Source organism: Nannospalax galili, unplaced genomic scaffold, assembly GCF_000622305.1.
Source record: "Nannospalax galili isolate Female #2095 unplaced genomic scaffold, S.galili_v1.0 scaffold872, whole genome shotgun sequence".
NCBI classification, from domain to species: Eukaryota; Metazoa; Chordata; class Mammalia; order Rodentia; family Spalacidae; genus Nannospalax; species Nannospalax galili.
The window spans coordinates 1965095-1977613 of NW_008332654.1; the positions used below are offsets into that span (position 1 = coordinate 1965095).

The 12519-nt window shown below is 37.6% G+C and overlaps 1 protein-coding gene across 10 annotated transcripts in view; it reads left to right on the plus strand.

Annotated features, from left to right (window-relative positions):
• Otud6b (OTU domain containing 6B) overlaps positions 1-12519 on the plus strand; it is a 54108-nt gene that overhangs the window by 14338 nt on the left and 27251 nt on the right. For 7 of the 10 annotated variants that reach the window (XR_003848662.1, XR_003848664.1, XR_003848661.1 and 4 more), the window contains one exon: positions 869-919. Coding sequence is in view for 5 of the 10 variants with exons in the window: in XM_029560896.1 (XP_029416756.1) it covers positions 869-919 (51 nt within the window). In the remaining 5 variants the exon portion in view is untranslated. Of the gene's footprint in view, positions 1-868; positions 3253-12519 lie in introns of those variants that run through there. The other 3 variants (XM_008827624.3, XM_008827623.3, XM_029560897.1) reach the window with 1 other exon arrangement.

Genomic DNA, 12519 nt, shown 5'->3' on the forward strand with positions numbered 1-12519 from the left:
AGAAATCTTAACTATTTTCTTTTTTATATTTAAGACAAAAAAGGGATATGAAAATATTTTAGGGTTGTATATGCTGACTAATGAAAAAGCTATTTTCAGCTGAATTCTTTTCATGTTGAAAACAATTTATAGAACTAGAAAACATCAGAGTATATGATTTAGATAATTATATAAACTTCTAGTGATCTAATTTTTTTGTGTATGTTTCAGTTAAGAATTAAGTCGTTTCTTTTTAGGGGGAGAGGGGGAGGAAAGGGTTTATTTGGCTTACATCTCCTGGGTCACAGTTCATCACTTAGGGAGCCCAAAGTAAGAACTCAGGCCGGAACCTGGAGGCTGGAATCAAGTCATTTCAAAGGCTACAAAGTTTTAAGACTAGTTTGTATATTGCTTTGTTTTTTTTGACATTAATAGAGCTTAAAGTTTCTGCTTGTGTAAAAGGTGAAAAATATTCACATAGCCTGTTTTTTCCTGAGAGAATTTTTCCTTCATAATGTGAAAGTATTTTTCATGATTGAGAATTGGCATCTGAAGTTTTTTTTAAAATTAATTAATTAATTATTTTTAGTGTTTATTAGCTATCCTCACTAAGGTAGTCATTAATAGCTTGAGTTTAGGTGAAAATTTGAGTGCACTGAGCCCTTAGTGCCTCAGCTTTGTGTTTCTCCTCCTGGGATCGAACTGCTTGCTGGCTGCCAATGCTTGTCAAGTGCTGTTGAACTCCTAATTAACATGCTCATGTAGGCATTGAATGACTGGACTGAGACATTCAGAGTCTTTTTCTTATATATCCATATGTAATAATAGTTTATATATAGTAAATATCTCATCAAAATGGCTCATTTTTTTCCTTTTTTTTCCATTTCAGATACATGAGACATGCATATGGCTTAGGAGAACATTATAATTCTGTTACACGGTTGGTGAACTCAGCTACTGAAAATTGCAGCTAGTTTACAAAATGTTACACAATTGTTTTATTCTGTGTGCCAATCTGCATATTCTTACCAAGTGCTAGATTATTCTGAATGCTACTGAAAAACACAACTACCTTAAGTCAGTTTTGTGAATAAGCTTACTAGCAAGCTTTTTAGAAATACATCAGGGATAAACTTTGAGATTTGCCCTCTTAGTGCTATTTTTAGAACTTCTAAATCCCTTGTGGAGAACATTATTCATAGGTGAAGATGATGCCTAATTCTCTGGCTATTTTATTTATGTAATATTCTGGACATTCTGTTTTGGAATAAATTTTGTTTTCAATTTTAGCCCCACAACTTAAAGCTCCTGAGGTAATCAGTGAGTGTAATTTTTCTTAAAGTGCAATGACTCAGTCTCTTTGTCATTGCATTAATGTAGTACAGTGATAACAAATTTAATTGATGTTTATAAAATGAGCATGACTGTAGTAATTTTGGTATTACTGGGTTAAGTGGGGTGAAGCTTTTTACATAGCACATCAGAGTGCGGTTAAGAAGCTTCTACAGTTAAAAGTTTTTGAATTACTTATTCAGATGAGAATCAATTAAATTCAAAGAATTGAGACAGAATAGGTAAATGGGTAATTGTGTCATAGGTAAATTGTGTCAGTTCTATAAACCTTTTGCAAATTAGAAATTTGCCTTTTATGTGTGTTACTTATAAAAGACTCGGTAGATTTCTGTCCTCGTAATTCCTGTGTTGTTCCTCTGTTTCTTCAACTTCAGACTGGAGTTAGCTATCACATCGTGGTTCTCTTCACAGCTGTGGATTTTTATATTTTCCAGCATTCTCTCCAGCACTACTCAGTGTCTTTCTTTCTCTGTAGCCTTTCTCATTGAGAAACAGCTCCTGGCCTCTCATTACTCACCCTGTGCAAGGTGATGCTTTGTTGTACAACAGGGCCACAGCCCCATCCTCTTCAGATTCTTCCACCTTTTCCAGTTTGTCATTACAAGATCTCTACTTTCGTTCACTTTCTAGGATTCAAAAGAACAACTTAGCTACATGTTATGTATCATATCTTGTATAGATAGGTAAAGTTGAAAGCCACTCTTTGAAAGCTATATGGTAAAATCAGAGTAGTTTTCTTTGGAATGACTTAACATTTCTCAGATTCAGATCCCTCTTGACAGTATTCTTTGTAAGAGGATAGCACCCATATACAAAGAAGGGTCCGCTATGTACAAAGTATATGTCTGCTAATTTGTTGTATAAAAAATACCATGGGATGGGAATGTAGCTCTGGTAGAGTGCTTGCCTAACATGCATGAGGCTCTAGGTTCAATTTCCAACACCAGAAACAAACAGCAATAAGAACAACAAACTATTAAAATGAGACCTTTTTGGTTTGATCTGTTTTTCCTAAGTTAGAAATATAACTAGTAAGGTTGAACATCAAGTTTATAGCATTTGGATCTTTTGATCCATGTGTACTGTTTATGAACAAATAATGAGATTATAATATTAAAAGTAGAGGCTGTCTCACGTGCCCAGCAGGTAACAGCATGGCAAGCTGGTAAGAACTGTGGTCTGTAGAGCAGTCAGCACTTCCTGAGCTTACTCTGGGTCAGCTGCCCAGAACCCACTTTGCCTGCCAAACAATATAGTCTGAAGGTTGCCTGTTTCATAACCTTTGATCTGGGTTTATGGAGGGGTGGGGTTTCCAAAATTCATAAAAGAATGAAATTGTAAAAACAACAAATACTTTGAGTTCATTTTGAAGTACTCAGTTAAACTTTCAAGTTAAAATATCAGCATTGAGTAACAAAATATTATGGAACTTAGTTATTGCAAATTCCATTTGCATTAAAAGTATTATTCTAAAATAACTAGTGTTTTGTTGTTTTGACACAGAAGACACAAAGAAGAATTTCAATGTCTTTAATTATGCATTTGTGTTTTTTGTATATGTTTAATTTTAAAATGGCCAGTATATTTATGAAAAAAAAAGTATGGCCAGCTTCCACCATTTAGCTAAAATTTAAAAAGTCTTTAAAAAATTATGGATGTTAATTTAAAAACAACATGTGCAAATTGAGTTTGCTGTATAATGATGATTCTGGTGGAAATGACGTAAGTTTGTTTAAGCCTAACTTGGAAAAGTATATGTCAAAGTTCTGGAATATATGTTTAGCCAAGAATTTATCTTAATATGTTTACAACTTGTATAAAGTACAAAGAAAAGAATGTGTAACTATAATGAGCAAGATAGCTTTGCTTATATTATGTGATGTTTGCCAGAAGAATAAATGATAACCAGCTAAATCAACATTTGTATGGTCAAATTGTCATTCTTTTAACAATTTTAGAATTTAGAAATAGAGCTCATTTTGCTTTACAATTTTATCTAGCTTTTGTTTTCACATATTGTGAACAGTGCAGTCACAGATTCTTGGGTTTAAGGGACTTTGAATAAATGCCTGAGCATAGACTGATGCCCAGAGTAAAGACAGATAATAAAGTAATGACCAGTTAAGACATGGCTTGCAGGAGTGAGGTGGAAGCTTAGGACCACTTTGAATAATGGAGGTTTATTTTGGATGAATAAATTCTAAAAACACTGTAAGATTCACGAATGCTACAAAAAAAAAAATATACATTTGTTTGTAGGAATGGGAATCGCTAAGAAGCATGTTTGTGGAAATTGATGTCTGTACACAGTTGTTAGTGTCTGACTGATTAGGGGAAAGTACAGATTACTTGACTGAGAATGTAATTGTTGGTTTCATAGCATTTTTAATTTTTTTCAAACAGATGTGGGTAGGTTTTCTCCATTTATTCATCTCTCATTAAGTCTTATTTAAAATAGTCTTTCTCCATCTTTAAACTGGTGGTACCAGTTCTTGACTTGAATCCACCATTGTTCTGACCTCATTGAGCATCCTGAAACTCCATTCAGAGATGACTACTTTACCTGCTTCACCTCTCACCAGCTCTCCTCAGCTTAAATGTGCCTACTTTTAGGCACATGTTCCCAGACCCTCAAACTCAGACTAGATTAATGTATGATTCTTCCTAGTACCTGCATACTTAGAATTAATTATTTATATTTGATTGTTTTCCCCTAGTTTAAATGCTTTGAAACATTTTGTTAACTAGTATTAAAATACTTAACATAGTAGGTGCTTAATATTTGCCAATATCATTTGAGAGAACAGGATCTGACTAGAAAGTTGCCATTAAGCTGCAGCAGAGAGGTAATATACCTGCTCAGAAAAAGAGCACCTTCTAATTAACTTAGTTCTTTTTGTCAGTTGAAAGAGGGAAAGAAACCTAAGAGCATTTTTTTCTTCTTTAGACATGAGACTCATTTCTAGGATAGCTGATTATATGTGGGTAAATTTTCCATAGTCCTGAAGACCCTGTCTTCCAAGTTTTCAGATAAAGGAGCCTCAACCTGTAGTGTACAGCCATTACTTTATCAACTAAGATCGTATCTGGTTTTAAAATTTTTTAAGTTGATTTTTATTTTATGTGTGCTGAGTGCTTTGCCTGCATTTATGTAAGTGCAGCTGTGCATGCAGTGCTTGCAGAGGCCAGAAGAGGGCATTGGATCCCCTAGAACTGGAGTTAGGGATGGGCCTGTAGGTGCTGGGGAACTGAACCCAGGTCAGGTTAAGAGCCAGTGCTCTTAACCTCTGAGCCATCTGTCTAGCCCTGATAATGTCTGATTTTAACAATTCTCCAAAATATATGGATTCTGTAAGTGTATAGATCAAAAAATACTAAAAGCTTTATTAATAGATTGACCATAAAAGAGGGTTATAGGGGCCAGTGAGATAAGATGGCTCAGTGGGTGAAGGCACTTGCTGACAAGACCTGAGTTTGATCCCTGGATCCCTCATGATGGAAGGGAACAACCAACAGCCACTGGTTGCCCTGTGAGCACACAGTTTCCATGGGACACTCACACAAAGTTTATAGTTGTATTCAGGGTAGTTAGAATGGCTAGTATGACTTACTGAAATGCATCTGTCCCTTGATAGAAAGCTCCTGAGTTATTAATTCAATGAATTAGGGTTACTTATAATCTATCTCCTGCTATTTCTTTTGTATATCACCCTTGTTTATAATTTCAACCAATATAGTATCAACATGGGGATATCAACATTGTAATGTGTTGTGAGAAAAATAATGATCTCATGTTGAAAATTGTTTTTGAATCTCATGTTCTTCACACATACCCACTCCTTGATCCCAGCCAGAAATTGGAAAGGCTTTATATACAGGTCAGTTTCTCAGCAGTGACCTGCTGGTGTTGAGGGGGTTCTTCTGTACATCATAAGATGTTTAGGAGCATTGGTAGTCTCTAGGCACTAAACACTAATATCACTCTTTCTTGTTGTAAGAACAAAAAGTATCTCCTTGGAGGCAAAATAGCTCCATGCACAGAGCCACATACTGGATTATAAATGCCACCGTTAGTAAAGCTGCAGAGTCTAAGGGAAAACTAGAACAGAAATTGAACACATTAAACAGTTCTTTGGTTTTCATGACTCTGGTGGCTCAGTGGGCCTTAAATTTTCTTCCTTTTCATGCCTTTGTTTGCTTAAATGTGTTTGGCTTTTGAGGTCACTTATAGTAGCATTCAGTATAGACCAGATTATACTGTGTGACGAATGAAAAATCTTGGGGTCTTTTACCAACATAGAAGCATTTCTTATCCGTGTTCCAGTCTACTGAGGGCTGTATTCCATGTTATTGTACTATAGGACACAAGTCATTGGGGTTGTCACCTTTATAAACTGTGTCTGAAGAGAGCATTCAGTGGATCTTATTCCAGCAAATCAATGATGTAGTTTAGAAGAAAGACATCTCATTTCTGTTCACTGGCTGGAATTAATCACATGACCTCAGGCAAAGACAAAAGGGTACAAAAGAGCAGTCTTAGATGTGTACTGAAGGCAGGCAGGGAGCTGGAATATTTAGGGAACATTATTTAGCTTTGTCACAGACAAAATAGTATTATTTGGGATCAGACTTTCAGTCTTCACTAACCTAGTTTTTTATCACCTCTAGTTGGCTTGCTGTAAATAAGCAGTAATCTGTCCCTTGTAGAACTGGGTACTTACTTTTCCCATGACTACAGCAGAATACCCAATAAAAATGATATAAAGAAAGACTTTTTTATTTGGCTCACAGTTTCAGGGTTTAGTCCATCCTGGCAGGAAAGGCATGGTGGCAGAAAACAGGCTGCTGGTCACATTGCTCCACAGCCAGGACGTGGAAAGATGAGTGCTGGTGCTTGGCTTGCTTGCTGCTTTGATTCAGTGCAAGACCCTAGCCCATGGAATGGAGCTGCCCACAGTTAAGGTGCGTCTTCCTACCTCAGTTAATTCAGTGTAGAAATTCCCTCAGACATTCTTACAAGTTTGTTTTCTAGATGATTCTAGATCCTGCCATATTGACAATATTAGCCATCACATGAACTGCAAAGAAAATTTAGGTGGAGCTGAAGAGATGGCTCAGTAGTTAAGAACACATGCTCTACCAGAGGACCTGAGTTCCATTCCCAGCACCCATGTCACTTAGCTCAGAACCACCTGTCACTCCAGCTCTAGAGGATCCAGCATCTTCTTGTCTCTGCAGGCAACTAGACTCACATGCACCTACCCCCCCCCCGCATATGTGCATATGCACAAACTTTAAAAAACAGATTTTAAAGTTTTCCTGGGAAACTCTCCTAACTTTAAAAAAAGGAAATTTTTAGTAACACACATAGAATCTTACCATATTCTATGTAATGTATGTTATTTATGAGAATGGTTATTTTATGTGTGGTTTTTGGGGTTTTTTTTTTTGTTGTTATTTTGTTTTGTTTTGTTGTGATCATTGGGAAGGGAGGCAGAACCGTAATAAGATAATTTGGAAAAAGCAGACACTCAAAGTAGTAGAAAACGGGACTTTGAGATGCTAGGAAGAGGGAAGGCATCACTGTTGCCCTTGGTCATCAGGGCATATGAATCTTAAGTGGTGTGTAGATTGTGAGGCCAAGGAAGTTACATAATGTAAAAGTTCTCTTAGCATTCCTGTTTCCTATCTAATGTCTCAAAATGTCTTGGATTTTGTTCAGAAGTCTTGATTGATTTGGAGAGGATATCAGATTTGATTATAATACTCATGTTAATGAGGTCTTGAACTCTTACTGTTTTGAACCAAGTAGTATGAGTTGGGGAAACACATTTCCTAAGTTGATAAAGAATATTCAAGTGCTGTTTAGAGATAGTGTATGTGGTAATAATTTACAAAGCTTCTTTTCATTATTGCTCAATGACACAATTACACACTGAACCATTTAACCTTGTAGCTTTGTGTGTGTGTGTCTGCTCACTACAGTCAGGGTATAATGTCTGCTACACCACTGACACTGTTTCTAAAAACAGTGTCAGGGCTTCTTGTCCTTCCCTTAGTGGAACTTGGTGCTTTGAAACTTGTAGGCCACTTCTCTTCAGAGTTTTCTGTCCCTAGTTGCTCTTTGCTGGTTCTTCTTCCTGGACTCTCCCTGTTCTGGTCTCAGCCTTTTCCTCTGGTTCTTTTCAGGGTATTATCCTTCATCCTCTTTCTCATACTACTTCAGACCTTCCAAGCTTGGTGTGCTGTATGTGGCTCAGTTATGTTTCGATAGTCCCGTGTAGCAATTGAAGTTTTTTAAAAATAAGAAATAGTCGGTAATATTTAAGAATAAGGAGATTTTACTTTCAAAAAATTCTTGTTTCCATCTTTTCAAAAAGAAGTCAGAAGAGTTGTTGACAGAGTCAGGGTTTGCTTCGGGCAGCACTGAGCAGGAGCCTGTAGCAGCTGTTGGCCTAGCAGGACATGGAGGGTTCCTGTGCTGAGTCTGTCAATTTCTGTTTCTTACCCCAGTCAAGCATGGCCAGTGTCCAAGCCACAATCTTGGCATTATCTTGTACCATTCCCTCTTAAGTTCCTATTTTGTTTATTCATCCTTAATTAAGATATTTAGCAATTTATTGGTCTTGGTTTTATCTCAGTGCCCTATTTTCTGTTCTTTTTTTTTGCTTGTTTTTTAATTGGCTGTTTTCCTTCTGATTTCTGTGTGTTTTAGTATTTGGTAGAAACTGTGTGTCTGTAATAGATTTTTGAGCAGTTCATCTAAAGAATGATAATTAAATACTTCATAATCTGGTCCCATAGGTAAAACAACAGAAGTTAGTATAAGATGATAAATTTTTTTTCAAGAGACTTCAATTTAAGAAAATTTGTCTAAAGTTTCTATTATCAGGAGCATTTAAAATATCTTTTATTTATGGCTATCCCAGTAAAACCTGAGAAGTGAAGCCTTTTAAAATGAACTGCCTTGGCATTAAGGGTCAGGTAATTCTGTATTTCTCATCAGTGACTTTGCCTTTTAAATTTTATGAACTGTTAATAGTCATCTAATCTCACAAAGAGGGTAAAGATTCTTGGTAGATGCTCATCTAGCCCCTCAAGTGAAGCCCTCTAATAAGAGTTCCTTGAGCACTCATGCATGAGTAACATGCTTAAGTGGTGATGGATGAAGAGACTGGTGCCCGTCGGTGGCAGGAGGGAGAACAGGTGCTTATGCATATGTTGTTAACTAACACCTTGTATGAGCCCCAGGGTAGCACTTATACCTGAACACTTGTTTAAAAGAAGGTGGACATCTTTTTTTTAATATTTTATTTATTATCTTTATTTTATGTGTATGAGTGTATTGCCTGCATGTATGTGAGTGCACCCATGTCATGCTATGCCACGGAGGTCAGAAGAGGGCATTGGATTCCCCTGGAACTGGAGTTAAGGAAGGTTTGTAGCTGCCATGTGGGTGCTGGGAATCAAACCTGGGTCCTCTGCAAGAGCAGTCAGTGCTCTTAACTGCTGAGCCCTCTCTCCAGCCACCAAAGGTGGACATCTTTATTTCACTGCGCATGTGAGATTTGTACCAATGAGAATTAAACTTTTTATTGAACACTTGCTCTGTGCTAGGTTCTGTGCTAAACAGTTTATATGCAAGGGCTTGTTTATTCCCCAAGGGCTGGTATTTTCATCCTTATTTAAGAGATAATGGGATGAGACTTGAAGAGACTTGAGTAACCTCCACATGCTACATGTCTAGTTATTGGGAAGACTAGCAGTATAAAGCAGGCCTGTGGTAGTCCAAGGCATGTTCAGTCAAGCCTTCTATTTCCATATTTTTTTAAAAAGTTGACCAAGAGAAATCTATACCTTTTATTAAAGGATAGAGACTTTCTACAGCAGTTTGAGTACATGGAGCATCTGCTCATGTTTGAAAACGTGTATCCCAAGTCTCATGCCACACGTTAATCACAAAAAAATCTTGCCAAAACAAGTTCAGTAAATGCTTTGGTTTCTGCCATAACCTGTATTATATGAACTTCTGTTTTTCATGCATTTTTCCAACTTTCAGAATCTGTCAGTTTGTCACAGGGGCCTCTGTTGCAGTCATAAATAGCCAGGTTCTTTTGTATTACAGGGTTTTAGTAAGTGGAACAAACCTTCTCTGTATTGTTAGAATGGATGATTGTTTTCACTTCGAGGAGCTGACTGTCCTAGAATGTATGATTTTCCATTCTCACAGCACTTCATACTTCCAGAGTCATTTATAATCATTAGTTAGCTGTTCCCATGTGTCTCAGTGGAATAGATTGCTACTCTGTCTTGTTTTACTGATGAGAAGAGAGATACAGCCAGTTTGACTGACTTGGCAAAGTTCACATAAGTCATTAACTCTGGTCGGGATTAATGTCCAGCTTTAGATTCCTGGTCCTGTACTTGGTTCACAGGCTGATGTTTTAAAAAGCTGATGATTTTTCAATTTTCCTGCCAAATGGTTTGATTTCTGGTTACTGGGAAAGCTCCGGATGCCGCCATTCCAAGAGGCTGTGCAGCAGGCAGAGCAGCCGCCCTTTCATTGGCACTGCCCACACATAGGGATGTGTTTAAGATGCATGTCCAAGCTCGAAGTCTGAAATTGCAAACTCCATCTCTTTCTACATCCTCTTTCCTAGGTTTCTAATATCTTAATAACCCTGGATTTACCCCACCATCCAACCCTGTCAAACCATCCAACTCTCATCTCCCTACCTCATATCCTAAATTATGATTTATGGTAGCTCATGTACCTGCAAAAAACCAGTTATAGTCACACTTTTACTGACATACATAACCTGTCTCCACATCTCCATCCTTTCTGTCACCTCATGAAGGGACTGGAAGTTCCAGGCCACTCTCTGCCCATGCCCTTGCCATGGCCTGTGCATTTATCCCACTTGGCTATGCACCTGAATTCTCTGTAATACTCTGAACAATAAATAAATGTCAGGAGAGTGTTTATGGAGAGCTGGGAGCCACTCTAGCAAATTAATCAAACCTGAGGAGGAAATGTGGGAAACTTGGTTGGTCAGAAGTACATTTATAGCCTGGGTTTGGCGCTGGCATGTGAAATTGGGGTCAGCCTCTGACTGAGCCTCACCTGTGACTTCTTACTATTCACTTACATTAATTTTACCTATAATTTTGATTTCATGTGTGTGTGGTATGCATGTGTGTATATGCATACCCCATAAATATGTTTGTATTTTGTATATAAATTTTTAAAATCATTACTACAATAAAGTCATGACAAATTAAAGCATTCTTAAATGGTTAAAATGACCTTGTAATCACTGTTTCTGCCTCAGTCTGAATCTCTTCAACTTTTCCTTCCTTCATGCTACTAAAGTGAACTTCCAGAAATGCAAATCTAAGCACTAGTGTTCTTTCTGTACTGTTTATAGTTCTCAAATTCGCTGTATATTAAGATGTTATGATACACTAAAACATGATATGACCTGGTACTACTCCTCATGGGATCAGTGAAATCTTAGAGACAGCAAAGGGCACACAGTTAGGAGCAGACCTTTGATATGCAACCCAACCAGTCCTGAACCTCCTTGCCTTCTCCATGTGGACGACCATGCATTCCAGCAGGAAATATTCCTCCCCTTTAGTCATCCCCTGTCTAGCTTCCAAACAATGAGAGGCCTCTCCTGATAGTTCAAAGACAAAGGATATTATTTTAGCTAGCCAATCCTAAACTGTTTATCTAGCCCTGTGTTCTATTTCCCATGGAAACCTCAGTAAAGGCTCTGGCCTAGACTTCCTCCCTCTGTGCCATTCTACTTCCTGTCCCATGATGGCATTTTCCAGTGTGACTGTGGGTAGCATAGCATGCTTCTTGTTTCTAGCCATTTAAATATGAACTTCCGTCATGATAATCACTTTACCATACCTGATTAAAAGCCGTTCTGGGCATATGTTAATGTTCTTCAGTGTTCTAAACGTCAGTGGATCTCCATTCCCATAGAGTGGGTCCCATTCTTCTTAGGTATTTAAAGGCCGTCTTTCATGATTAGTCCTTTATACCTCTCCGGCATCAGTCCCATCCATTACTCATTTCTTTAGACATAGGCAGTAATTGTGATCACTATAGTTCATGATTCTGAATCTTCTTGTTCCTTTTACTTAGATACTTTCCCCTTCAAGCTTTTTCAGTTGCTTGATTCTTTATTATCCTGGGACTCAGCCGTCAACAGTGGGAAATATTCCTTGAGTTTACCAATCAGTCCCTTTGCCTCTTTGTATACGTAACATAAATTAGCATTTTTGTTGCATTGCTGTATTTGCTTCATGACAAGGAAACATAATACTCCAAGAGAGTAATCCATCTTGTTCTCTTTAGTGTTCCTGTTGCCCTAGTCTGGTATTTAATGGTGTTTGGTAACTGCACGATGAAAAGTTGAGTTGTTTGCATTCTGATTTCCATGTAGACGTAAAGATTTTGAGAGCAATAACTGTCTTATTTGTGTATTACTGACTTGCAGTATACATAAGGAGTTGATTCCAGGACCCTATTTTACATAAAATAATCCAATATTATTTAATAATCCAATATAAAATTTTATTTTACATAAAATAATCCAATATTTGCATATAACCTATGGACCTCCACCCATATACTTCTGAGTCATCCGTAGATTCTTTACAACACTTGATACAGTGTAAATGCTATGTAAATTGTTGTTATACTACATTGTTTAGGGAATAAGGCCCACATAAAGTATTCAGTTTTTTATACACGGATTCTTCCTGGGTACTTGTGGTTGCCGTTGGTTAGATCTGTGGCGAGGGAACACACAGATGCAGGGTACGCAGAACTGTGCATCTTGAGCAGTGCCCGAGTAGTCTCTTGTTGCTTCCAACTTTTGGGAACCTCAGTTTTCTCTTTTCCTGTAATTGCATCACTTTGTCACTGATGAGGCTCTTTCAGATAATACCTAAGCCTAGATTGGCAATTCAGCTTAATAAACATCAATTGAGTGCCTGCTTTGTGCCAAGCACACTATTACACATTGCTATCCAAATGTGGCTTAGTATAGACTAGCAAGGAAGAAATATTGAAGAGAGCAAAAAAAAAGTGTGGTGGCGCACGCCTGTAGTCCAAGCACTTTGGAGGCAGAGGCAGGCGGATCTCTGAGTTCAAGGCCAACCTGGTCT